Source organism: Lethenteron reissneri, chromosome 2 (assembly GCF_015708825.2).
Source record: "Lethenteron reissneri isolate LAM-NWPU_2019-01 chromosome 2, ASM1570882v1, whole genome shotgun sequence".
Taxonomy (NCBI): domain Eukaryota; kingdom Metazoa; phylum Chordata; class Hyperoartia; order Petromyzontiformes; family Petromyzontidae; genus Lethenteron; species Lethenteron reissneri.
In genome coordinates this window covers 10,194,848-10,220,381 of record NC_083780.1, presented here as the reverse complement: position 1 = coordinate 10,220,381, position 25,534 = coordinate 10,194,848, and the positions used below count along the sequence as shown (strand labels likewise).

Below are 25,534 nucleotides of genomic sequence, written 5' to 3'. Positions count from 1 at the left end.
ATAGGAACGCGTCTCCAACCGCACACACACACACACTGCAACTCCCCTCTTCGAAAAAACAGAGCCCGCCCGCAATACTACGCAACGGAAACATCTCTCCTTAAGCTGTACATTCCGCCTAAAGTACACAACCTCGCGGTGGTGGAGCATTTCGGGTAATGCTCACTTAAATAAATCACCGAATACATTAAAGAGTCAGGCCTACTGGGCCTCCATGATGAACGCGAACCCTGAGCTCGGCCGTACTGCGGTGGCAAGATGTTAACTCCCTCGCCTGGTATACAGGAGGTTGTGGATTCGATACCAACGCTGACGTCTGTATATTTGGAGTTTGCATGTTCTCCCCTTGGTGACGTGGGGTTTTCTCCGGGTCGTTGAGCCTATACATTTCCACGTGATCAGCCACCTCGTTGAGCTATCATTTGTGGACAGGTCGCTTCTGAAAAAACAGCTACATCGCTTGGTGGACTTTACCTGGTAAAAATAAAATCGTTCAGTAGGAAAAGAGTTTAAATCAATCACTCTCTCGATTATCGCTTCCATTACTCAACTAAATCCGATAAGATGATAACCTGTTGGAAAAAAAAAAGTATCTCGTGTGCCGCTGGACGGGCGGTCATTATCGGTCACGCCGGGCGTGGCTTGTTATACGGTTGGGGGTTTCCTGCCTTTGGGAGGGAGGACGTTGAGGCTGCCACCATTATCTACAGGGGCTAGATCAACCGACCTCACCGACTGATCGTCCCAGCGCTCGTTTAAACACGCAAGCTCTGGACCGGTTTTTGCCCATCCGAGGTTCGTCAGCAGGGTCGTAGGCACCTCACCCCCAATTGTTTCGGGGTTCGGAATGGCCTCAAGCATATTAGGACGGCAAAAGCTGAAGGCTGCTGGTGTATTCAGCAATAGCAGTGGTTTGAGAATTTGAGAATGCCTGCAGTCGATGACGTCGATGCAAACGAAGTGACATCGTCCAATGATGACGACGACTATGACGAACGGCCAACTGCTTCGTGTCGACGTGACCCTGACCCCCTGAAAATAGCGGGGGGATTAGCTCAGCAGCTTTGTCCAGTTCGATTAAAAGTCCATCCTGCAAGGAAGGAGGTCGTTTGCAGGCAGGCCCCAGATGGATCGTTTACAGTTCCCGTGGGAACCGACGCTCAACGAACACTCAACGCCGACCTCCCGACCAGCGCTAAAATAACACCAGAGTGCACAAAGTGACGGCTTCGTTTTTAGCTCTGTACTCATCACTCGAATCTGCTCGCAGTCTTCACCGCCGCTACCAGACGTCGATTGAGCAATCAGTTTTTGTTTTATAGCATCCAGATAATCTACAAAAACCCGGAAGACCAGGAGAAAAATCCACGCGACCAAGGGGAGAGACGCATACAATCTCCAAATATGCAGCAGGCGTCAGGGTCGGGATCGAACCCACGGCCTGCATACCAGGTGATGTAGTTAACATCTCCTAGCCACCGCAACTTAGGCCCGATAACGGTGGCACAGCTGTCGAGTGTGCAGGCGGTGCAATTGGGACCCGGCCCCATGGGTCGGAGGCAGCGAGGCTGTGGGCTACGAAGGGGGTGGGTAGGGGGGGGGGGGCATCGCATTCCTTACACCAGGGGGTCCGTGCCAACCATGCCACGCCACCACCCGGCACCCCACCTCCTTCGTCTCAAGACAACGGCAAGAGAGCTAGGCCCAGGCTTTACTGCTTACGCGATTCTAAAGCCACCAAATTTCCCAGTTTTGTCTGGGGCAGTCCTGGTGGGATCAGTAAGTCTCTGTCTTTATGGGTGCCTTCCTCAAAGTAATTTCTAAATGTCCGGAATTTTCCGCATCTTCTTATTCTATGCTCAACTCGTGCGGGTAAATGTTGGGGCTACCTGAACAGTGGGAGGGGCTACCTGAGCAGTGGGAGGGACTACCTGAGCAGTGGATGGGGCTATGCAAAAGAAGGCGGGGCTGACAAAAGGTAAGGGGCCGTCAGCTCACCACCGTGTCTCCCAGTTGAGCCTCCCAGAAACATTGGCAGTCGGTACACAGCCCACGTACCGGGCTTGCAGGCCAACGCGGTGGGCAGAACGAAGCCGTGCTGGGCCGCCATCGCCCTTTGATCCGGCGGGAAAATGGGAATCATCATCGGAGACAGCTGACCCTGTGAAGGTCAATGGGAACGACACACGGGTCACAAAGGTCAAGTCGAAATAAACGGGGCACAAAAGCAGCACCAACACGCATGCATACGGTAAATTGCGTGAATAAATGCGTCGGCGATGCCGCCGCTGGGGGAATTTAGAGGTCGAAGGGTCGCGGCAAAATCTTCGCGTCCCTGGGCTCGGGGCCCGCGGGGTCTCCCGTTCCGGGTGAAGAATTGATTTCTTGCGCTGTGCGTTGCGACGGTCTTGGCTCGTTCGTCAACGAAGGCACTGGCTGAAGTCCGTCTGTGAAAATGCGGATTCGGTGGCGGATGGCGATCAACTCACAGCGGCGATGTTTCAGATTAAAATTGTGGTCCGCGGTAGGCTTGGCTTCAGCTCGTCATTCCTCTCGGGGTTGACGAAGCCACTTCAAAATTCTGCGGGAAGCTTAACAGAGGTTGGTCGGTCGATTGGTTGGCTCTATGTAGAGGGACTAATGCCCGCTTCCGGATAGTGGAATATCCACCACTGGCTCGGATTCATCAGTGGGGATGCGTTGCCGTCCCAACGTTCATTTGAGCAGGAAGAGAAACTCTCCGTCCCTACTTCTGAGATTTAGTTTTGGTAATTTTTGTATCATTTCAATATCATTCACAGCTGAGATGTGGGAAACACCCCCACCCCCACCCAAAGTTTCATGAAAAAGTCACGGAACAGGGCGGGGCGATGCCCCACCTAAATGCCGCTTAAATAAAATAGCGCAAAGTCAAATCTGTTGCATAGTTTTCTTGAATTCGCAATCGATTCGGGGCAGAATTTACTCAAAATAACATAGCTTTGGGGGTTTTGTTGTTGTGTTTGCCGAAGCGTTTCAGCAGCCACGTCAGCTGCTTTGAGACAACATTCGAGCAGTGTAATGTGCAGTGGTCAGCGTGCTGCGCTATCAACCCAGTCGGTCACCTGAGTTTGATTCCCAGCCACGGCTAACATCAGTGGCGAGCGAAATCCGAACCGGTTTTGTCCACCCCCCCCCTGACCACCATTCCACACTGAGAGGCGCGGTGAGGCATGGTCAAACAATCCCCATAATTGATACAGCGCTGAGAGGTCTTCATCCAGCTGTGAATTGACAAAGGGCAGTAAATTATGTTTGTTTCAATTCAGGGTCAAATAACCCCCACGACCCGCGCAGCGTGGGGAAGTCCTCATCCAGCAGTGGATTGGCCAAAGGGCTGTGCCACATTTTCAGGATTATGAGATGGCACTTTCTTTCCCCTGCATTTTAAGGCAAAAGTTTGGGTTGCGTCTTTTTATCCGGTAGCTGTGTAGCGCGTGTGTGTACGTGCGTGCGTGCGTGCAACCGGATTTGTATGGGAACATTACTGACAACGGGTACAAGCCTTGGGGTGCGTCTTACTTTGCAGAGTGTAAATAATAATGAGGAGAATACGGTAAAGTGGGATACGAAACCAGTAGCAGACACAGTGGTTGGTTGCATATCATGAGTGATATTTTCCCCCGGTTTACAATGTAAATCAGTGTCAACCAAGCCCACGGGGAAATTTGCCGAAAGGAATTTAGCGCAACAGGCCACAGATACTCAAGACTCGTGTCTCATCTCAATGTCTCTTCTCTTATCTAATTCATAATCTAGCTTCTAAATTTCGATTTAAAGCTTTCGTGACTGCAGGGATTCATCTTCTTGGTTCTTTCGGTAAAGTCACGTAGAAGGGAAATAATAAAATAATAAAAATAAAACATAATAAAATAATTCTCACGACGTTTCGGCCACAACGCAAGCAGCCGTCCTCAGATGAAAAACAGGTCTGTCGGGAAGACAGCGTCTGAATGAAACACCCCAGGCTTGGAGCGTATATTTAAGCTGGGTTGGAGGGGGAAGAGCGCCTTGACCCCAAACTTTTGCCTTAAAATATTTTTTTGTCAAGGCGCTCTTCCCCCTCCAACCCAGCTTAAATATACGCTCTAAGCCTGGTGGTGTTTCATTCAGACGCTGTCTTCCCGACAGACCTGTTCTTCACCTGAGGACGGCTGCTTGCGTTGTGGCCGAAACGTCGTGAGAATTATTTTATTATGTTTTATTTTTATTATTTTATTACTTCCCTTCTACGTGACTTTACCGAAAGAACCAAGAAGATGAATCTAGCTTTTGTCTACATTTCTCTCATCCCTTGTGCATGTACGTTGTTGTTGACCTTCATTCACACCTTACGGAGCCAAACTAAACACAAACAGCAGTTCTAAAGAAATGAGATTTCAATCGACATTATTTAAAAGTGCAATGGCTCCAGTGGCTCTCTTCTATCGGAAGGAAGAGCGTTCCAGACGGCCGCAGAAGCGCATCCGAAAGCACGTGATGCAGTGACCGTCTTTGTTCGATGGCTAGCCAAAACACTTGAATTGGCCTCGGTTTTCAATCTACATTTAAAAGTGGCATAGCTCCAGTGGCTTAAGATTGCTCAGCCATTCTCTGGAGGCCGACTCTTTTTCACGTGAAATGCGCTCCAACAACTTATAATTATATCGGCTGCTTGTTTACCCAGGAAAGCTACACTGAGCCTCAAGACTCTTTCAGGAGGTTCCTGCCAAGTTTTTGCAGTGGGTGGGCGGTGGCTATGTTGCTGCTGTGTAATCCCAATGGAGTAATCTGCAGGCAATTTAGATGTTTGGCCAATAACAGTTACATCGATTTTTTTTCATACTTTTTAGCTATTGGAGAGAAACTGGGGAAAAAACCCCGGTGTAAACCCATGCAGAACACAGGGTAATCATGCAAACTGCACAAGGAAAGGCACCCAAGCGGATCTCGTCAAGGAGCATTAAACCATCACGCAAACTCCGGTCATCCTCACAGCAGCAGTGTCTTCTGGCTGGCCATCGAACAAAGACGGTCACCACATCGTGCGCTTTTGGATGTGCTTCTGCGGCCATCTGGAGCGTTCTCCCTTCCGATATAAGGAAGCCACCGGAGCTATGCACTTTTAAATCTAGATAGAAAAAAATTTCTTCAATTTCTTTTTATATTTTAGTTTGTTGTCCTTCCCCCGTACCTCCGATTAGCACGCTTGCCTACGTACGGCGCGAAAGAAGTTCAACGTACGTACAAGTCAGGGAATCTAATCCAGGCCCCGTCTTGCTCCAAGGCACGCCCACACTGCCGCCCTGTATCTGACTGCTCCGTGCCTCATCGTCTGTAGGGGGCTCCAAAAGAGGCGAAATGCCTACATCTGGGAATGCGGATGGGCCGCCTAGAGCGGCCCTCGTTCATCGGGTCAAGGCCTGCGAGGTCATCCGGGAACTTCCTCCTTGGGCTTCGAAAGCCTTCCAAGAAGTTCTCAATCAGGAGAGCAGAATAATTGATGAGAACAACAACAAAATGAAGCTATTCATCTTTTGTTCTACGTTTACACCAATTCCAATTGTGACAATAATTTTCCACATTCATAATATAGGTTTTTTGTGGGTTGGATCGCGTAAATATAAATGTGTCGTTAAACCCGCCACCACCCCGCACAGCCAACTAGTAAGGTTTGTCACGTAAACAGGACATGCCAATTCGTTATTAGTACAGCACACCGGTGTGTTGGAAAGCAAATCCACAACATTTACAATCTGAGTACGACGTTTCGCCAGTAATTACAATTAGCTTCAATTTTGCCCGTCTGTTCGCCCTGTACCCGTCAACTGCATCACAAAATGCGTCTTTAGCTGCATTCAATAAAACTCTTTGTCCAGGTTCTTTGCTGAATCCGTGAAAGTTTCCGTGGACCGTGGTGATACATTACTTGCTCATTCGTGTTTGACAGGTCATGGAGACCCGTGGATCTTATACCAAATCAGTACGGTATCTTGTCTACATTTGTATTCTTAAGTTACATCCTTGGCCACCAGAGGCGGATCTGACACTTCTCAAGTGGGGGGCAATGGGGAGTCGGGGGGGGGGGGTCCTGAAATTTCAACATTTTTAACCAGGGCCCTTACATCATCGCACATTATTCCCATTTGGATCCGCCAGCGCTTGGCACGGCTAACATCAGTGGCGAGAGATACGGGAATGGTCAATACTGGCCCGGTGCTTTGGGACCCTTTTTCTCCGCCAAACCGTTACCAACCCGCACCGACCAGCGTGGTGAAGTATGCCCAAACAAACTGCCACGACCGGCACAGGTGCCCTCCCCCCTGCAATGGATTGAGAAAATATCGCGACGACAGCCATCATCACGGTCCGTGCGGCCTTCGGGGGGTCAACGGAGAGGCTAAATGCAGGCGGTCCCCGCTCTTACAACGTCACGACGCATTCCTGGAAAAAAAACCCATGGGTCGTGAATCAGATCGTCGTATTCCAGACTCCTATTTTCCCACAGACGGTAGAAAACAGTCGAAACGTCGCTTGCAGTTGTGTTTCTTTTGTTCTCTTCGATGGGCCGTATTTAACAGGGTTTAATAATAGGTGCAAACATCCGCACAAAAAAAAAACACTCGAGAATCATGAAAATCTCCACGCCAACTCGCGTCGGAAACCAGACTGACTCCGTTCAAACGCGTCCGGGAACCGTGCCTTGTCGGAAGACGCATTGCGAATCGAGTTTCTGCGCCGTAAATCGACCCGTGGTCACACTGCAGTCACGTTCAACGTCGTCAATAATCATCGTAGAATTGCGACCGTCGTCGTAAAGCCAAGCGGAAACCGCCTTGCGCAGGGAAAATGGACGCGCGATTCTGAACGAAAGTGACAGGCGCGGTGGTGACGTGGGGTGCGATGAGTGGAGGTGGCGTGGGGCACTGGGGAGATAGCGAGAGGTGGGTCAGTGTAGCGTGAGTGTTTGTGGACACGGGGCGGCCTTGTGACGTTGCCTTGCAGGCTGCCCGCCTACCATCCCCTCCTGCCCGCCGCGACCGCCCCTCCTGCAACTGCCCCCCCACCCTCCACCTCCCCGGCCCCCTCCGCCGCCCTCCCGGCCGCCCTCACGGCTGGGGGATTGTGAGGTGAGGGGGTCAGAGGTCGCCGGAGGTTCTGTTTGCTCGATTGTAACCGGGCGCGCATTTATCGTTTCACTTCGGCGGAGGCCCTCGGATTAGGGTGGAATGTGAGGAGCGGGAGAGGAGGGGGGGGGACGGTGAGCGCGAGGGTCCGGCCGCGGGGTCCCTGCAATCGCGAGGCAAAGGCGCAGCACTTCAAGTGCTTGTTCACGCCGCCGCTTGGCGGGGTAAAAGGGCCTCATCCACATTTCTATCGAGCGAGCGAGCAAGAGTGCGTGTGCGCCTCTCCAGAGGGCATTTTGGCCGGCGCTTTCATGCCGGGCAGATGTCTTGCAAAGGTGGGAATATTCCCTTACTATACACCGACACGTTACCTGCCGATTGGCCAACCGCGGTGAACCCATGAGGTACCACCGCCGGGTGGACGGAGGTGGTGGTGAGGGCGGCGGGCGGGGTGGAAAGTTTGGAAACTGGCAACGATGTTTCAACTGCCGTGCCCAGAGATCGAATCGAACTGGCGACCCTACGAGTCGCGAGCCAACCATGACACCGTGGCACCTATTGAATCCCCACGTAGCGGTCTCGACATTTCAACATGGGCAGTCGCCACTCTCATTACCTTCACTGTTATCATCATCTTCATTATCATCATCAGCTGCTATCATCAATGTCGCCTGTCATGTTTGCCATCATCATCATCATCATCATCGGAGATTTGAACTGACACTTTGTCTCACGGCGTGGACACTGGAAGCACAAATAGAACGTTGTTTTTTTTCTTTCCCCCAGCTGGAAGAAGGCCTCTCAACTCCAACACCGCCACCGTCATCACCGCCACCGCCACCTCTCCCCCGGTGGTGTTTGCCGGGTCGGAATCCACGCGAGCCCAACGGATGGCGTCGCCGCACGCCACGTCACGCTCGGCCTCGCAGTCATTGACAGGAAATAAACACAGTCCCATGGGTGCCCCCCCCCCCTCTTGTTCAATGCAAAACTTTGGCCCCTCGCTCCCTCGCACACGCACACACGCGCGGCCCTCGCAGCCCCCTCCCTTAAAACCGCAGTGCCGATCGATGTGCGCGTTCTCCAACGATAAGAATCAATGTCAACGTCGACTTCCCACGCTATGACCCTGTTACAGGTCCAGCTCTGCAGGCGGAACCACGTGGGTCTGGGTAGAGACTCTCTCCCCTCTGGGTGTCTCAGTGAGACTCTCTCCCCTCTGGGTGTCTCAGCAGAGTCACTCTCTCTCTGGGTGTTTTAGCAAAGACACTCTCCCCTCTGGGTGTCTCAGTAGAGACTCTCTCCCGTCTGTGTGTCTCAGTAGAGACTCTCTCCCTTATGGGTGTCTCAGTAGCGACTCTCTCCCCTCTGGGTCTCTCAGCAGAGACTCTCTCCCCTCTGGGTGTCTCAGTGAGACTCTCTCCCCTCTGGGTGTCTCAGTGAGACTCTCTCCCCTCTGGGTGTCTCAGTAGAGATGCTCTCCCTTCTGGGTGTCTCAGTAGAGACACCATTCCTGCGATAGACAAAAATGTAAACTCCTCGCCTCATGTTTAATGTAATCTATCTTGCTGCAGTCAAGAGTGCAGCCGAGGTCTTGTGTGCTATATTCCTCTGTGTTTTGCTGAAAGACGCACGTGACTCATTTTTCTGGAGTGGCTTTCTGATTTGTAACCAGGGACACAGATACGGTATTCTCCAGATTATAAGACGCTCCGGAAAGTAAGACGCATCACACCCCTCCCCTCCAGCCAATAAACTTGCGTGCCCCGAGTGTCAATAACGTTACACAACAACAACAACAGCCGCCATTTTCCACTAAGTGGCGGTGACGTCACCGCGGCCAGGTGCATACAAATCTGGTAACACAACTAACTAAACTACTTTTATTTTACCTGGTGAGGCCCCGCCGAGCCATAAGCGACCTGGCTCTCACAAATGATGGCTCAAAATGAAGTGGCTCAGTATCGCGTGGAAATTCTTAAGCGCAAGGTTGGTCCTAAACACACAACGCGCGCAGTTCCCGGATTACAGGATGCGATGGACCCGCCCCCCCCCCCCCAAATTTCATTTTTAAATACAGACGGGGGAGGCAGTGGGGGGGGGGAGTGCATCTTAATAATCCGGAGAAAACTGCACATCTTCTTGGTTCTTTCGGTAAAGTCACGTAGAAGGGAAATAATAAAATAATAAAAATTAAACATAATAAAATACAATTCTCACGACGTTTCGGCCACAATGCAAGCAGCCGTCCTCAGGTGAAAAACAGACCTGTTCTTCACCAGACAGCATCTGTCTTTCCGACAGACCTGTTCTTCACCTGAGGACGGCTGCTTGCGTTGTGGCCGAAACGTCGTGAGAATTGTATTTTATTATGTTTTTATTTATTATTTTATTATTTCCCTTCTACGTGACTTTACCGAAAGAACCAAGAAGATTAATCCCTGCAGTCACGAAAGCTTTAAATCGAAAACTGCACACGTATATTGTTTAGCATATATATATATATAGATTTTATGATACGTGTACTCAACAATCAGGTTATATTGTCAGGTAAAAAAAAAAAGAAAAAACCCACGGAAATTGTTAAGGTATGACCTGAAAAAAGAATCAACTTTGTTTCACGGGCCTTAGAAAGTGTTCACGAAAATAAGCCAGAGAGAGGCGGGGTGGTGGGGTTGGCGAGAGAGAGAGGTGTTCCTGTTATCTTTTTTATCCTTATCCTGCCCAGGTATTGTTTGCGTATCGTGGCATTTACTGCCGTTTGATTGGACGGCGCTGATGCGTGCGTGTGTGTGCGTGTGTGCGTGTGTGAGCGGTGGTGGAGCGGTTAGCGCGCTGCGCTATGAACCTGGCGACCCGCGTTCGATTCCCGCTCACGGCTAACACCAGTGACGATTATCTGAACCGGTCCTGGGCCTCCCCTAGGTCGACTCAGCCTTAAATGAGTACCTGGTGCGGTGTGTAAACATCGCCACTGGGGAGACAAAGGCGGTCGGGCGTGGTGCTGGCCACCCACCCCCTCGTGTACCGTTCCGGCCTTCATAGGTGCTCGCTAACAGCACTTGCCCCTACAGTCTGTAGGCTATATGGGGGATCTTTGTCTTTGTGTGAGCGATTGGGCATACGCGCCCGACCCCCCCCCCCCCCCCCGCCTGAGCCGGTGGTGAAATTAACAGAGTTCAATGTCTCAGTGGAAACATTAATCTGGAATTAGCACGATTGTGTGCGCGCGCGTTCTTAATGACACACGCCACTTAAAGACAAACAAAGACAAAGGTTCTCACCCGCCCCGCTCCCCCCTCCCTGTGTAGCCTACCTCCACAGAATGTTGGGGCAAGTGCTGTTAGCGAGTAGCAGCACCTGTGAAGGCCGGCACTGTGGCACACGAGGGGGTGGGTGGCCAGCGACCACGCATGCCTGGCCGGCCTTCGTCTCCCCCAGTGGCGATTATCACGGTTGGCTAAGTACGGTGCGAAAGAAGTTCAACGTACATTTACACATCTAATGTGCTATTTGCAGATTCAAATGACTGTTGCCGTTGTACTGGTGAGTCCTAATGAGGATGAAACTGCTACACAGGTTGTCGCTTTGTCTCGCTCTGTCTTACCACTTCCTGTCTGCAAATGCTCGATCGGTTTTGACCTTCCGGATCTCATCAGCAGAGTCGGGCTTGCGAAAACGAATGCTGCCGGGTTGCCATGTGTCATAGTGACGAGATGTTAACTACCTCGCCTGGTACACAGGAGGTCGTGGGTTCAATCCCGACCCAGACCCCTGCATATTTTGGAGTTTGCGTGTGTCTCTTCCCGTGGTCGCGTGGGTTTTTCTACCGGGTCCTCCAGTTTTTCACTCCACATTTAGAATCAACATCACGCATTTAAAGTATTTGGCCGCTGCTATAAAATGTCCACATCATGTTGAGCCACTTCGTTGAGCTATCATTTGTGGCCAGGTCACTTCTGAAAAAGGCCTACATAGCTCAGTGGGCCTTAAAAAAGAAAGTGTAGTCGTTTAATAGTTGAGTAATTTACCACGTTATTGGCGAGAACACCTCCATCTAAACGAGGGGGTACCCTGGTTCCAATGGGGACGTGCAACGTGCATCCGTGCTTGCGATGCGCACGCGCGTGGTCTCGTGCGAGTTTCACCTGAATCTGCTGCTGAAGGACGTTGATCTTCTGTTGCTGCTGCAAGAGCTGCTGCTGTTGACGGGCGATCTGAAACAAGACGTAGGTTCACAGGGCGCCCGTTGGAAAAAAAAATATAGCCACGTAGATAATGGAAATGTATACGCGCGTCGGACGGTCTCGCGCTCAATACGTACGGCAGCCGGTCGCCTCCTTATCACTCCGCTATCGCTACTACCATGGTGACGGTTCCCGTGACCTTCATTCATTGATTCCTCCATTGTTGATGATCTGCTCTACCAGACTGGCAGTTTCGCCTCTTCCACATTGTGTTCAAACCACCACAAAGACAAAGATACCCCCCCGTCCATATAGCCTGAACAGACAGTTGGGGCAAGTGCTGTTGGCGAGCAGCACCAGTGAAGGCCGGCACGGCACACGAGGGGGTGCGTGGCCAGCACCACACCGACATTGCCTCCCCAGTGGCGATGTTATCACACCATACAAGTCTTCTTGGTTCTTTCGGTAAAGTCACGTAGAAGGGAAATAATAAAATAATAAAACATAATAACATAAAATCATCTTTTTATTATTTTATTATTTCCCTTCTACGTGACTTTACCGAAAGAACCAAGAAAATGAATCCCTGCAGTCACGAAAGCTTTAAATCGAAATTACACCGTACAAGGTTGTCATTTGAAGCCGAGTCGACTTAAGGGAGGACCAGGGCCGATTGGTGTTGGCCTTGAGCGGGAATCGAACGCGCTACCGCCCCCCCCCCCCACTGCCGCCCCACCGGGCCTCGCCGCTTGCCTGCTCCTGCTGCTGGCGGGCGAGGTGCGACGCCTGCCGCTGGCGCTCCACCTGCGAGGCGGCGACGCGTCGCTGTTCGTCGTGCGCCGTCAGGATCTGCTCCCGCAGCGCCGACAGCTGGCCCATCATGGCCGCCAGCACGCGCTCCTTCTCCGCCAGGCTGTCGCGCGAGCCTGGGGGACGGGACGAAGCGGTCAGCGCCTGTTGAGTGCCCCCCACATCCCATACTCAGCCACCCCCCTCATCCCCCACACATAGCGTCGATGGCAATGTTAATACGACTTGCATTTACATCGCGCCCGTAGGGTGACTGAACGCCAGGTTATTTTTATTTTACCAGGTAAGGTCCCACTGAGCTATGTAGCTCTTTCAGAAGCGACCTGGCCACAAATTATAGCTCAACGAAGTGGCTTATCACGTGAGAATTTGCAGAAGCCAAATACTTTAATACACACGTCGATTCTGTAATGTGGAGGGAAAACCCGGAGGACCCGGAGAAAAATCCACGTGACCGCGGGGAGAGAGAGAGAGACACGCAAACTCCAAATATACAGGCATCGTCAGTGTCGGGAACGAACCCACGACCTCCTCCATACCAGGCGAGGTAGTTAACATCTCCTAGCCACCGTGGCGTTATTCGCCTAGGGAACCACCCCCCTAATGGCGGCTTTGTCCCTGTGCGGCGTGAAGTGACCACCGCACCGTTCAGCAAGTGGGCATTTGTCTACCAATCGAGTGGGCGGGAGGTGCGTTTCGCTGTTCGTTCATTCCATTTCATGAATTCGCCAGCAAATTGATCAAAATTTGGGTGGGGGGGGGGGGGGAATTTGGACCGTGACAACCGGCACACGAGCGCTGGAAAATCCACCCATAGCACCTTCTTGGTTCTTTCGGTAAAGTCACGTAGAATGGAAATAATAAAATAATATAAATTAAACATAATAAAATAATTCTCACGACGTTCCACCTGAGGATGGCTGCTTGCGTTGTGGCCGAAACGTCGTGAGAATTATTTTATTATGTTTTATTTTTATTATTTTATTATTTCCATTCTACGTGACTTTACCGAAAGAACCAAGAAGATGAATCCCTGCAGTCACGAAAGCTTTAAATCGAAAACCACCCGTAGCACCGCGAGAGCCCCAAGCCGTGCCGGCACAACTCGGATGTGGCAGTGGAAAAGGGGCACGCCTCTCATCGGCGGTGCGGCCTCGTGAAGGAAACGCTACCCAGGGTTGGGCTGATGGAAACGGCCATGGTGGGTTCTCAACCGTTTCCACCGAGTGAATACCGCCCCCCCCCCCATCGCCCCTTTCGCCTTGCCTCTCCCGACATGGTTCTGAGAAATAAATGTTACGTGTAATAAAACATCAACTATTTTCACCGGTGGTCCATCTCGTGAGGTATCCCAACTAGCTAGTAAAAGAAAACGAGTTACATAAAAAAATTCAACGGACGCTCTGCCGTGCGCGATGGAAACTGTTCGCGCTCGCTGCTTCCTCTTGGAAACCAACATTGTGTACTGATCAGTGAGTTTAGAAAGGTCGTTAATTTCGTTCTAGGTTTTATTGCTACTTATTTTATATTGGCAGTTTCATACGTGATTACTGACCGATGATTCTCATGTACGACACAATTTCACACATTTATAAATCCACCTCCCGCACCGCCTGGGACGTTGCCCCTCAGTTGAGAACCGCCGTCACAGCGAGCATGCCGAGGCGGCTTGCAACGACGATTGTGTACATTCTTGTGAACTCTGCTGAGAGTAACGTTGTTGCTGCATGGCTAACTTGGAAGTACAGTGTATGGAACGGGCCAGGCCTGCTTCGTACATCGACTGACACCGGCGTCGACGCCTCGGCCGTGACACAAAGTGCTCGCAGACACAAAGACAAAGATCGCTCGTGTAGCCTTTAACCGACCGCCTGGGCAAGTGCTGTCAGCGAGCGCTGATGAGAGGCAAGCATTACGCGCGACGGGGCTGTGTGGCCAGCGACACGTCCCGCCGCCTTTCTCTCCCGCAGTACGAACATTTTACAAGTCAGTGACTCGGTACTCATTCAAAAGCCGAGTCGCACGAAAGGAGGACCAGGAACGGGTGCAGGCAATCGTCGCCGTAGGATGGCCGTCAGCGGGAAGCCGAACTCGGCTCCGCCGGGTGTTCGGAGTGCGGCGCGCTGACCGTTGCGCCGCCGTTCCCACCGTCCCGCAAAATACGCGCGCGCGATCACGCACGTGCAAGCACACAGCAGTCTTCTATATTTAAGCAAAAAAAAGCTGCGTGGATTCATCCACACATCTCGCCCTGCCCGCCCCCCCGCCCGCCGCAACCTACGAACCCCCCCCCCTCCCTAAAAAATGAGCATGTGAAAGAAAGAATCCAAACACGTGGGTGTGAAAAATTTTCACAGCCCTCTGCGAGTATTTCGCGACCAGTAACTGTGTGCCTTCAAACTACAAATCAGCCCCGAAGACAAACTCTCTGCGCGCGCTTTGAACGGACACATCGCGGGGGGGGGGGGGGCAGCTCCGATCGCGACTCTCCACTCTTTGGTTCCTGACCCCCCCCCCCTTCCCCATGGTCCGGGTCGAGACGAACTTTCCTGCGTCTCCCCGCCCCCCTCCTGGCGTCCCCCCCCCTCCACCCGCTACGTCCAATTTCTTTACGGTTTGAGCCTGGGTCTTATCGACGCGAGCGTGTTATCGTTACGCGCGTGGGTCGTCTCCGGGTACTCGGGCTTACTCCCACTCGCACACAGAAAGGGCTGGCGGCTGGCGGCGGGGGGGGGTGATACATTTTTAAAATAAATAAATAAACTCTACTCAACAATGACAGGGGGGGGGGGGGGGGCGGCCGAGTATTTGCCAAGCAGGACCCTCGCGACCGAAAGGGGTTTTGAGACCGGGGGCGGCACTTTCATTCTCGGGTCACCAGCGAAGGCGTTTGATTAGCGGTGTACGTTACCGACGTACAGCAACAAGGGCACTGACAAAGAGCACGCAGAACAGAGCTTGCAAAGTGCGCAACGGAACAGCTTGGGGGGAATGAGGGGTGTGTGGGGGGCACGCTTGGAATTACACCGAGGGACGGAGAGCAGACCGCGTGGATTGGAGGGATAAGTGAATTGCACGGCGTATAACTTTGACCGCTGAAGAGAGGCGAGCGGGGGCTTGGTGAGCACGCGGCCGCTAGGAGGGACGACGGCCCGGGGTTGGGGACTAACGGAGGAGCGGCAGCCCAGGGAGCAGAGGTCGCAACCGGGTACCCGATACCCGTACCCTACCCGTACCCGGCCAGGTACGGGTACGGTACGGGTACGGCCGGGTACGGGTATGGGTACCCGTTTGCGACCCTGGTGCGGCCAGGTACGGGTAGACCGTAAGTCACTGGTGAGTAACCGTTTGTCACTCATTTCCCAACGTCTTGTCTCTTCTCACAATTCAAGTTCCTAGAATCAACCCACCCGCGCCTGCAACATGGCTTCATCCCAGAGGTCGCAATCAGGTACCCGATACCCGTACCCTACCCGTACCCGGCTGGGTACGGGTAGGGTACGGGTACGGCCGGGTACGGGTACCCGTTTGCGACTCTGGTGCGGCCGGGTACGGGTATGGGTAGACCGTGAGTCACTGGTGAGTCACCGTTTGTCACTCATTTCCCAACGTCTTGTCTCTTCTCACAATTCAAGTTCCTAGAATCAACCCACCCACGCCTGCAACATGGCTTCATCCCAGAGGTCGTAATCGGGTACCCAATACCCGTACCCTACCCGTACACGGCCGGGTACGGGTAGGGTACGGGTACGGCTGGGTACGGGTAGGGTACCCGTTTGCGACCCTGGTGCGGCCGGGTACGGGTACGGGTAAGGAATCAAAACCCGTTTGCGACCTCTGCCAGGGAGGGAACGCGGCCCGCGAGGACGTCGACCAGGTGGCGATGGGACGATGGGAGCTGGAGAAGTCACCCGGCGAGCAGGCGCCGCTGCATTGCAGGAAGGCGAGAGACGATGGTGATGGCTTGGGGAGGCCCTTACCCAGCAGTGGATAGATCACGGCTGATGGTGGCGGTGGTGGTGGTGATGATGACGATTAGAACTGGGTTAGGTCCGACGTGAACCGTTTAATTAGCAGTGCAGCATCTGCTCTCGCGCGTGGCCACGTAACCCACAATCTCTCCCCTCCCGCCGCCCCCAAATGATCCGCAGAATATCCGAGCATGTGGAAGGATTCTTACTGTTCGCCACCCAGAAGTGGTGGTAAATTCATTCGATTGTCTGCAATGACTAATGATTATAAATTGCATTATTATTATTATGAATTATCCACGGGGAAAAAGTCATCCGGCGAGGTGGCTCAGCGGTTGAGCGTTCGGCTTGCAATCGCAAGTTCATATCCTCGTTGGGGGGGCGGGGGGGGGGGTCGACTCACCCATCAAAGAGCTTCAGAGCTCATCAGATTCCTCCAGAATAAATATTCAGATTCTGAAATGGGCACGCTTTTGCGGAGAAGTCAACAGTGGTTGTCCTAAAAAAAAAATCCATCCTGCCGTGTTTGTTCTTGCGGTAAACCATTTGGTGTCAAGGAAGTAGCGAAAAAAATCAACCTGTTATCCGCATTTATTAGCGGATAAGAGCTACCCAGCCAGCCAGCAGTTGTCCTCAGAGATGCGTCAAATCGATTCGGTCAACAGCAACGTTAAAATGGATAATGAGAGGCGACACAGAATGTAGGCCTTCATTTTCAAATGCGGATATTAAGAATTTGATCCCTCCCCGTATCTCCAAAGACGAGAGAGCCGTTTCACACTCCACGGAGCTTGCGTGTTTCAACGAATAACACCTACGGCAAAAACAATGAAAAACTTCATAAAAAATATATATATATAATTCCATGAATGTTCCTGCCGAGTTTGTTTAAGTTTACAGAATGTGTTGTTATCTAGACACTCCCAATTTTTTTTTTTACAATTCCTCCCAACCCCCCCCCCTCACCTCTCTGCGTCTACAGTATTTTTTAAAACAATCTGTCAAAATGCTATCTGATTCCAGGGCTGTTGGAGGCACTCCCAAGACCCACTTGCTCGGTCAAACGCACCCAACTTCACCGATAACACCACGGCTCCCCTCCCACCCCCCCCCACCCACCAATTTTTCTCCGACTCCTCTTCGCAAAACTATTTGAATCCATCTTGCGAGCGATAAGCCCACTCACTACTGTACACGACAAGCGGGCATGCGATGGTTTATTTTTTATTTTTTGCCTTTGCTTCACAGCATTTCGTATCGTCGGCGGCGTTACGTCGAATTGCACACGCAAAGCAGCAATACCAATACGGCGCGATGCGGTTTGGATTTTATATGACCTATTCTGTAACGCTTTTGCAGATGCAGGGGGTTGCGGAGGGTGCCTATTTGCAGATCCCTAATGTTCACGTTTATCCGTGAAGCTGAAGGCCAAATATGCGTCTGTGTGGATAAATGCGGACAAGAGGATGCATTTGTTGCTGGTGCTGGGTCATCTGTGATATCCATTGTAAAAAGGATCAACCTAACGCATCTTGGAGACTAACACTTGAAGTGATCTCAGAAGTACTTCGGTCGTATCTGCTTCCACGGGCCGCTCTCTAACACTGCAATGGATTCCAGAGGTAGTTCTGTGACATCCACTTCCGCGGGCTCTAACGCAGAAGCTTGTACTGCTCTTCGACGGTTCCCGAACGGATCGTTGGTCTCGTGACGACGCGGCGCCTGAAGCACGATCGGCGATGCAACTTGGGGGGTGGGAAATTACAAAAAAATATATATTTTCGTAACCTTTAAACTGTTATAAAAGAAAAACCCCACCACCTACTCTACCCATATTTTGAAACGACCTTAAAGGAACACCGTCTGGCACAGGCTAGTACGGGGAGGGGGTGGGGGTGGGGTAGGGAGGCAGATACTGCAAACGCGAGGTATGCGAGCGCGAGTCGAGAGCGAGCACGTGACGTTCAAATATTTTCAACTTCTCGCGGCAGCAGCGGTGCCAAAGGCCCATGGTGCTGATGAGACAGGTAATTGTTGGGCGGGCAGCACCGACGCGACGGACTCGGAGGGCACGCAGATGAGCCTGCGGGTGCAGCGGTCGGCCCGGTTGGGCTCAGGAAGTTGGTGCATGGCAGGAGCACCGATATTCAGAGTTCTAATAGGGGCATCACGGTGGCGAGAAGGAGGTCGTGGGTTCGATCCCGACCCCGACGCCTGCTGCTGTATATTTGGAGTTTGCGTGTCTCTCCCTCTCTGTCTCTCTGTCTCCGCGGGTGCGTGGATTTTTCTCCAGGTACTCCGGTTTTTTACCCCTCCTCATTTAGAATCATGCCTGTCGAGTATTTGCCCGCTATAAAAAAATGTCCACGTGATGATGAGCCGCTTTGTTGAGCTATCGTTTGTGGCCAGGCCGCTTCTGAAAAAAAAGACAGTTTGCTTCTGAGTGGAGCGCGTTATTGGCTACAGACGACACTTCTCGAATTTTGCTTTCAAGACTTCAGCCAAAACAGCCGCTATGGTTGCTAAAACAATTTGGCAAAAACTATTGTAATCATAAATAAATGTAATAATAAAACTGTAACATACCATTAAAAAAAAACGCATACGATCCTAAAATGTTAGCAATGAGAAGCATGCAAAGCCAAACATTGCAGCTGTCAATGCAATGCAGTGATTTAGCTTAAATAAAAGAAACCTGCAGTGTATGCCACAGTTTCCTGCATCATCATCAAATTCCACTTGAAAAGGCATTGGTGAGCTCCTACAAAGTGGTACCTATTTTATTGACCCCACGATGATGATGATGGGCTGTGTCTCAGGCCGAGCTGGAGTTGAATTTACAATCTTCTGCTCAGAAGTCGTTCACTCGTGACTTCCATATGCACAAAGACAAAGATCCCCGTATAGCCTTAACAGACTGTAGGGAGAAGTGCTGTTAGCGAGCACCTATGAAGGCCGGAACGGTACACGAGGGGGTGGGTGGCCAGCACCACGCCCGACCGCCTTTGTCTCCCTAGCGGCGATGTTTACACACCGCACCAGGTACTCATTTGAGGCTGAGTCGACCTAGGGGAGGCCCAGGACCGGTTCAGATAATCGTCACTGGTGTTTGCCGTGAGTGGGAAGCAAACCCAGGTCGCCAGGTTCGTAGTGCAGCGCGCTAACCGCTACACTACCGCTCCCCATTAGGTACACACACACAGGTACACACACAGACAGGTAAACACACACACAGGTACACACACTTGCATATAGGCACTCGCACACACACAGTCGCACACTACTGCAGCACACAGTGTATTGCTATAAAGCAATAATGACCGTTACTGTCTTGTTTCAGTGCATTGTGGGTGGTTAATTATCGCCATATTTAATTTACACGTATTGTCAGGTAAACACAAAGTATTTGCTGAATTTATCGTGCAATAATTATTCACTTCATCATGTATGTACATGTAAATTAGTGTATAAGCTCGCAATAAAAATATACATTGTATATGCTGTGCATATATATTAGCTGTGTGGATGCAAACACACGCTGTATATGTTTAGTCTTATGGACTCTGTTTCTGGTCAAAGTGATGTTAGCGAGCTCCTATTAAAACAAAGACAAAGATCCCCCTTATAGCATGCAACAGACCGTTTGGGCAAGTGCTGTTAGCGAGCACCTATGAAGGCCGGCACGCTCAACAACCACGCCCGACCACCTTTGTCTCCCCAGTGGTGATGTTCATACGCCACACCAGGTATTATTTAAGGCCCTGTGGCCACTTTTGGGAGGCCCATGACCGGTTCTAGATAGTCGTCACTGATGTTGGCCGTGAGCGGGCAATCGAACTCGGGTCGCCCCGGTTCGTGGCGCAGCGCAGCGCTAAGCGCTACACGACCTGCTCCCCATAAAACCAACACACGCACACGGCCGCCTTTGTCTCTCCGTTACTGATGTTCACGGCGACACACGGTGAAGTCTGAGTGAACCTAGAGCGGGCCAAGATCCGGTTACGGGAGCCATAACAATAAGAGCATTTACACCATCTAAGGAAAGCTGTCACGGGCTGTGGACCAATCAACTTCAAGGACAGTGCATACATTATCAGAGTTGTGTTTTTTGCTTGCATTATGACTGCAGGTATTGTGGTCTATGCAAACATGACTCCTCGTAAAAAAAGGTGTCAGTTTTGTTGCCAGATAAGAGGGAAAAAAACCAATTATCATATTTTTTACTGGCAAATGAGGTACCAATGGTGTAAATGCTTACCCCGAGCTCTCATACTCTGATGGTGCATTGTCTTTGAGTTGTGCGCCTTTTGGCGTCATCTGGTCCAACACCATGTGAGACTAGGCTCTAAGGAAAGCTGTCTCGGGTGTGCACCAATCAACTTCAAGGACAGTGCGTACATTATCAGAGTTATGTTTTTTTGCTTGCATTATGACTGCAGGTATTGTGGTCTATGCAAACATGACTCCTCCTAAAAAAGGTGTCAGTTTTGTTGCCAGATAAGAGGGTAAAAAAACAATTATCACAACAAGAGCATTGCCCTCAACGCACCGGCTGGAGTCTCGTGGCACGCCTTCACGAGGGTGCTGCTGCACTACGCTGGGACGTTTTGACCGTGAATCCCGCGACTGACGGTTTGGCTTCTTCGCGTGCGTGGGCGGATCACAGGACGAGCGTCCGGAGAAAGCTCCACGCGGACGAGGGGATAACGAGTGAAACCCTCCGCGCAGATCGATTCGAGACTCCGTCACTGTAACGTCATGTCCTGGCCACTTGACAGCACAAAGCGAAAATTTTTTGGGAATATTTATATTTTTCTACACACACACAATCTATAGTCCTGGGTCAATCCACTGCTGGATGAATGGCTCCTGTGTCGATCATGGGGGGGAAAATCCCACGCGTATGAGGAAAGGTCCGCACAGATGGATTTAAGAATCTACTGAGATGCATGATAGAGGAAACGGCGCGGTAGAGTGGTTCGGTGAGTACGTACATGCGTGCGCTCATGCAGACATACAATGCACTGGATCTCTCCCACATTCAACAGAGAACTCACATTTGCGTGATGCAGCTGCCGCATTGGCAGCGGGTGCCAAACCACAATTTGCGGCAACAACTCAAAACATTCCTCAAAAAACGCTGCGGTGGCCTTGAATGGAAACATATATAATAGGTGACGATTCAGGCAATGGGCCTTCCGCATGGCACATCGAGATGCCGGAGAGGCAGAGGGGATTATTACCGTGTCGGCGAGCATCTAACAAGGCCGACATGGCACAAGAGGAGGTGGGTGGCCAGCACCAAGTCTGTCCGCTTTTGACTCCCACCACGGCGATGTTAACACACCGCACCAGGCAATAATTTGAGGCTGAATCGACCTAGGGGAGGCCCAGTAACCGGTCCGCATAATTTGTCACTGGCGTTATCGAACGCGGACCGCCTGGCTTTCGTAGCGGAGCGCGCAAACCGCTACGCGACCGCTCCCTCGCTAATGTACGCACACACGCGCACGTGCGCGCACACACACACACACACGTGCGCGCGTGCACACACAAGGAACGCACGGTCGTGTCCAGACAAACGTGGCTTTGTCCGTATCCTCCAAGGGTTAACCAAATTGCGGTTATTTAGGGATCGCGGGGGCTGGGCATGAGCCCTCTGTTCGTGCAGCGAGGGGCAGTCTGCTACAACACAGGGCCCGCTATTGAGAGAAGAAAGTTCTTAAGATTTCTAAGGGGTGCTGACGATCCTTGGGTTTCGGCAAAGGCCCCCCCCCCCCCCCCGAGAGAACACCGGGCGGCAAACTGCTGAGCAGAGTCGAGTTGCCCTGCAGCGGCGTGCTGCGTCAAAGCCGCAAGGCAAAGCTTGCCCACCTGTCTGGGTTCGACCCCCCCCCCACCACCCCGACAGTTCTGGAATTCATCTTCTTGGTTCTTTCGGTAAAGTCACGTAGAAGGGAAATAATTAAGTAATAAAAATAAAACCTAATAAAATAATTCTCACGACGTTTCGGCCACAACGCAAGCAGCTGTCTGCTTGCGTTGTGGCCGAAACGTTATTAATATAAAACATAATAAAATAAATCTCACGACGTTTCGGCCACAACGCAAGCAGACTATTTTATTATTTCCCTTCTACGTGACTTTACCAAAAGAACCAAGAAAATGAATCCCTGCAGTCACGAAAGCTTTAAATCGAAAAAGTTCTGGAATTGACATCAAGTGTTCAGGGAGGCGGGAATTGATTTGTGCCCGAGGTCCGGTACCGGTATTTTCGTTGAAGATGAACACGGTATGCCCGCATAGTTTTTATTATTATAATTATTACTACACGTTTATAGTGGTAGAAACCTCCCTGGTTACACCAGCCCACAGGGGATTATTGTGTCCATCCGTCGTGCACGGAGGGGCTGGGTGGGGAGGGAGGGACTGGGAGGGGAGGGGCTGGGTGGGGAGGGTGGGGCTGGGTGGGAAGGGGAGGGTGGGGAGGGGCTGGGTGGGGAGGGGCTGGATGGGGAGGGTGTGGAGGGGCTGGGTGGGGAGGGTGGGGCTGGGTGGGGGGTGGGAGGGGTGGGGCTGGGTGTCACCCCGTGGTGCCCTTATAAAACTCAACGTTTAACCGACTCATGCCGACTTGTGCCCGCCCTCACAGTCGGGCATATTTGCGGAATACACCACGCCGACGTTGACCCTGGCCATTGACCGAGCAACTCAACGTTCCTACCAGCAGCTCCCTCCGCAGGAATGTGTTTTAGATCGAGTCTCAAGCCTCATGTTGCAGGAGGGTGCTGCTCCACTGCACGTGTTTGGGCGATTTGTTTGGCTTTCCTGTACTTTGCACTGCTATCGTGTTTGTTGATTTGTTTGTCGTTGTGATGTTCGGACCCGCACCGACTAGGCATCTGTGAAAAAAGAGCTTCATAGCTCATCGGATTCCTCCTGCAGAATGAATAAAGATTGTGAATTTCTGATTCTAGCATTGGGGATTTTTTTGGATATTTGGCCAAAGCCACCCCTTTGAGCCGTGTATGAAACCCACCCTGGGCCGACTCCAAGTGACCGCCACGCTGCCCGGCCTCTCTCGCTCATTGTCCGTTCCATGGCGACCGCCCTCACGTCAGATTTGGAACTCTCGTCAAACCCACAGGGGGCAGTCAGTGGGGGCAGTCAGTAGGGCAGACAGAAGGGGCAGTCAGTGGGGGCAGTCAGTGGGGGCAGTCAGTAGGGCTGACAGAAGGGGCAGTCAGGAGGGGCAGTCAGTGGGGGCAGTCAGTGGGGGCAGTCAGTGGGGGCAGTGAGGAGGGGGCAGTCAGGAGGGGGCAGTGAGGAGGGGCAGTGAGGAAGGGCAGCTAGTAGGGGCAGTCAGTGGGGGCAGTCAGTGGGGGCAGTCAGGAGGGGCAGTCAGGAGGGGCAGTCAGGAGGGGCATTGAGGAGGGGCAGTCAGGAGGGGGCAGTGAGGAGGGACAGTCAGGAGGGGCAGCTAGTAGGGGCAGCTAGTAGGGGCAGTCAGTGGGGGCAGTCAGTGGGGGCAGTCAGGAGGGGCAGCTAGTAGGGGCAGTCAGTGGGGGCAGTCAGGAGGGGCAGCTAGTAGGGGCAGCTAGTAGGGGCAGTCAGTGGAGGCAGTCAGTGGGGGCAGTCAGGAAGGGCAGCTAATAGGGGCAGCTAGTAGGGCAGACAGAATGGGCAGTCAGGAGGTGCAGTCAGTAGGCGCAGTCAGGAGGTGCAGTCAGTGGGGGTAGTCAGTAGGGGCAGTCAGTAGGGGCAGTCAGTAGGGCAGACAGAAGGGGCAGTCAGGAGGTGCAGTCAGTAGGGGGCAGTGAGGAGGGGGCAGTGAGGAGGGGCAGTCAGTGGGGGCAGTCAGTGGGGGCAGTCAGTGGGTGCAGTCAGGAGGGGGCAGTGAGGAGGGGCAGTGAGGAAGGGCAGCTAGTAGGGGCAGCTAGTAGGGGCAGTCAGTGGGGGCAGTCAGTAGGGGGCAGTGAGGAGGGGGCAGTGAGGAGGGGGCAGTCAGGAGGGGCAGTGAGGAAGGGCAGCTAGTAGGGGCAGCTAGTAGGGGCAGTCAGTGGGGGCAGTCAGTGGGGGCAGTGAGGAGGGGGCAGTCAGGAGGGGGCAGTGAGGAGGGGCAGTGAGGAAGGGCAGCTAGTAGGGGCAGCTAGTAGGGGCAGTCAGTGGGGGCAGTCAGTGGGGGCAGTCAGGAGGGGCAGTCAGTGGGGGCAGTCAGTGGGGGCAGTCAGGAGGGGCAGTCAGGAGGGGCAGTCAGTGGGGGCAGTCAGTGGGGGCAGTCAGAAGGGGCAGTGAGGAGGGGCAGCCAGGAAGGGCAGCTAGTAGGGGCAGCTAGTAGGGGCAGCTAGTAGGGGCAGTCAGTGGGGGCAGTCAGGAGGGGCAGCTAGTAGGGGCAGCTAGTAGGGGCAGCTAGTAGGGGCAGCTAGTAGGGGCAGTCAGTGGGGGCAGTCAGTGGGGGCAGTCAGGAGGGGCAGCTAGTAGGGGCAGCTAGTAGAGGCAGTCAGTGGGGGCAGTCAGTGGGGGCAGTCAGTGGGGGTAGTCAGTGGGGGCAGCGTGGCGGAGGCTGTCGTCCGCGTGTCGAGTGCGTGCGTGTCGCGGTGTGCGATTTCGCACGCCGCGTGCACTCGCATTTGCACAGTTTGCGCTTACAGACCCAAGATTAAAAATACCCACAACAGGACGGGCGCACGGCGAGACGAGAAGAGCAAATATTGAAGGCAGCCGCCCCGCCTGCTGTCTCACCCCCAAGTGCCCCTCTTACACTTGGGCTGCCCCCCCTGCCCCCCCTCCTCTCACCACCACCACCACATTCACCTGTTCCACTGCAATCAAATCACAATGCGGCTCGACAACAACACCCCGTGCGGAATCGCGTCGCATCGAGATTGCGAGCGCATCTCGAGTAGTCGTACGGAGGCAGCGGGCATGCGCTATCGATGGGGAATTCTAGACCTTGGGGGCAGCAGAGGAGAAAGGGCGACCTCACACTGCGCGAAAGTCGCCTACAGACAGCTTTGGTGGTTGCAGCGGAGAGTGCGTGGAGGGGAGTGGAGTGAGATGAGAGGTAGGAGAGTGCGTGGAGGGGAGTGGAGTGAGATGAGAGGGGAGAGGTAGGAGAGGTAGGAGAGTGCGTGGAGGGGAGTGGAGTGAGATGAGAGTGGAGAGGTGGGAGAATGCGTGGAGGGGAGTGGAGTGAGATGAGAGGTAGGAGAGTGCGTGGAGGGGAGTGGAGTGAGATGAGAGGGGAGGGATAGGAGAGTGCGTGGAGGGGAGTAGAGTGAGATGAGAGGGGAGAGGTAGGAAAGTGCGTGGAGGGGAGTAGAGTGAGATGAGAGGTGGGAGAGTGCGTGGAGGGGAGTGGAGTGAGGTGAGAGGTAGGAGAGTGCGTGGAGGGGAGTGGAGTGAGATGAGAGGGGAGAGG

General features: G+C 52.7%; 1 protein-coding gene across 1 annotated transcript in view; it reads right to left on the bottom strand.

The window, feature by feature from the left end:
• The window catches only part of LOC133343074 (transcription factor SOX-5-like), an 85,862-nt gene that overhangs the window by 24,057 nt on the left and 36,271 nt on the right, over positions 1–25,534 (bottom strand). Inside the window, exons 7-9 of the mRNA XM_061552555.1 lie at positions 12,086–12,258; positions 11,294–11,362; positions 2,059–2,161 (exon numbers count right to left, since the gene is read on the bottom strand). Coding sequence (XP_061408539.1) covers positions 2,059–2,161; positions 11,294–11,362; positions 12,086–12,258 — 345 coding nt within the window. The remainder of the gene's footprint in view (positions 1–2,058; positions 2,162–11,293; positions 11,363–12,085; positions 12,259–25,534) is intronic.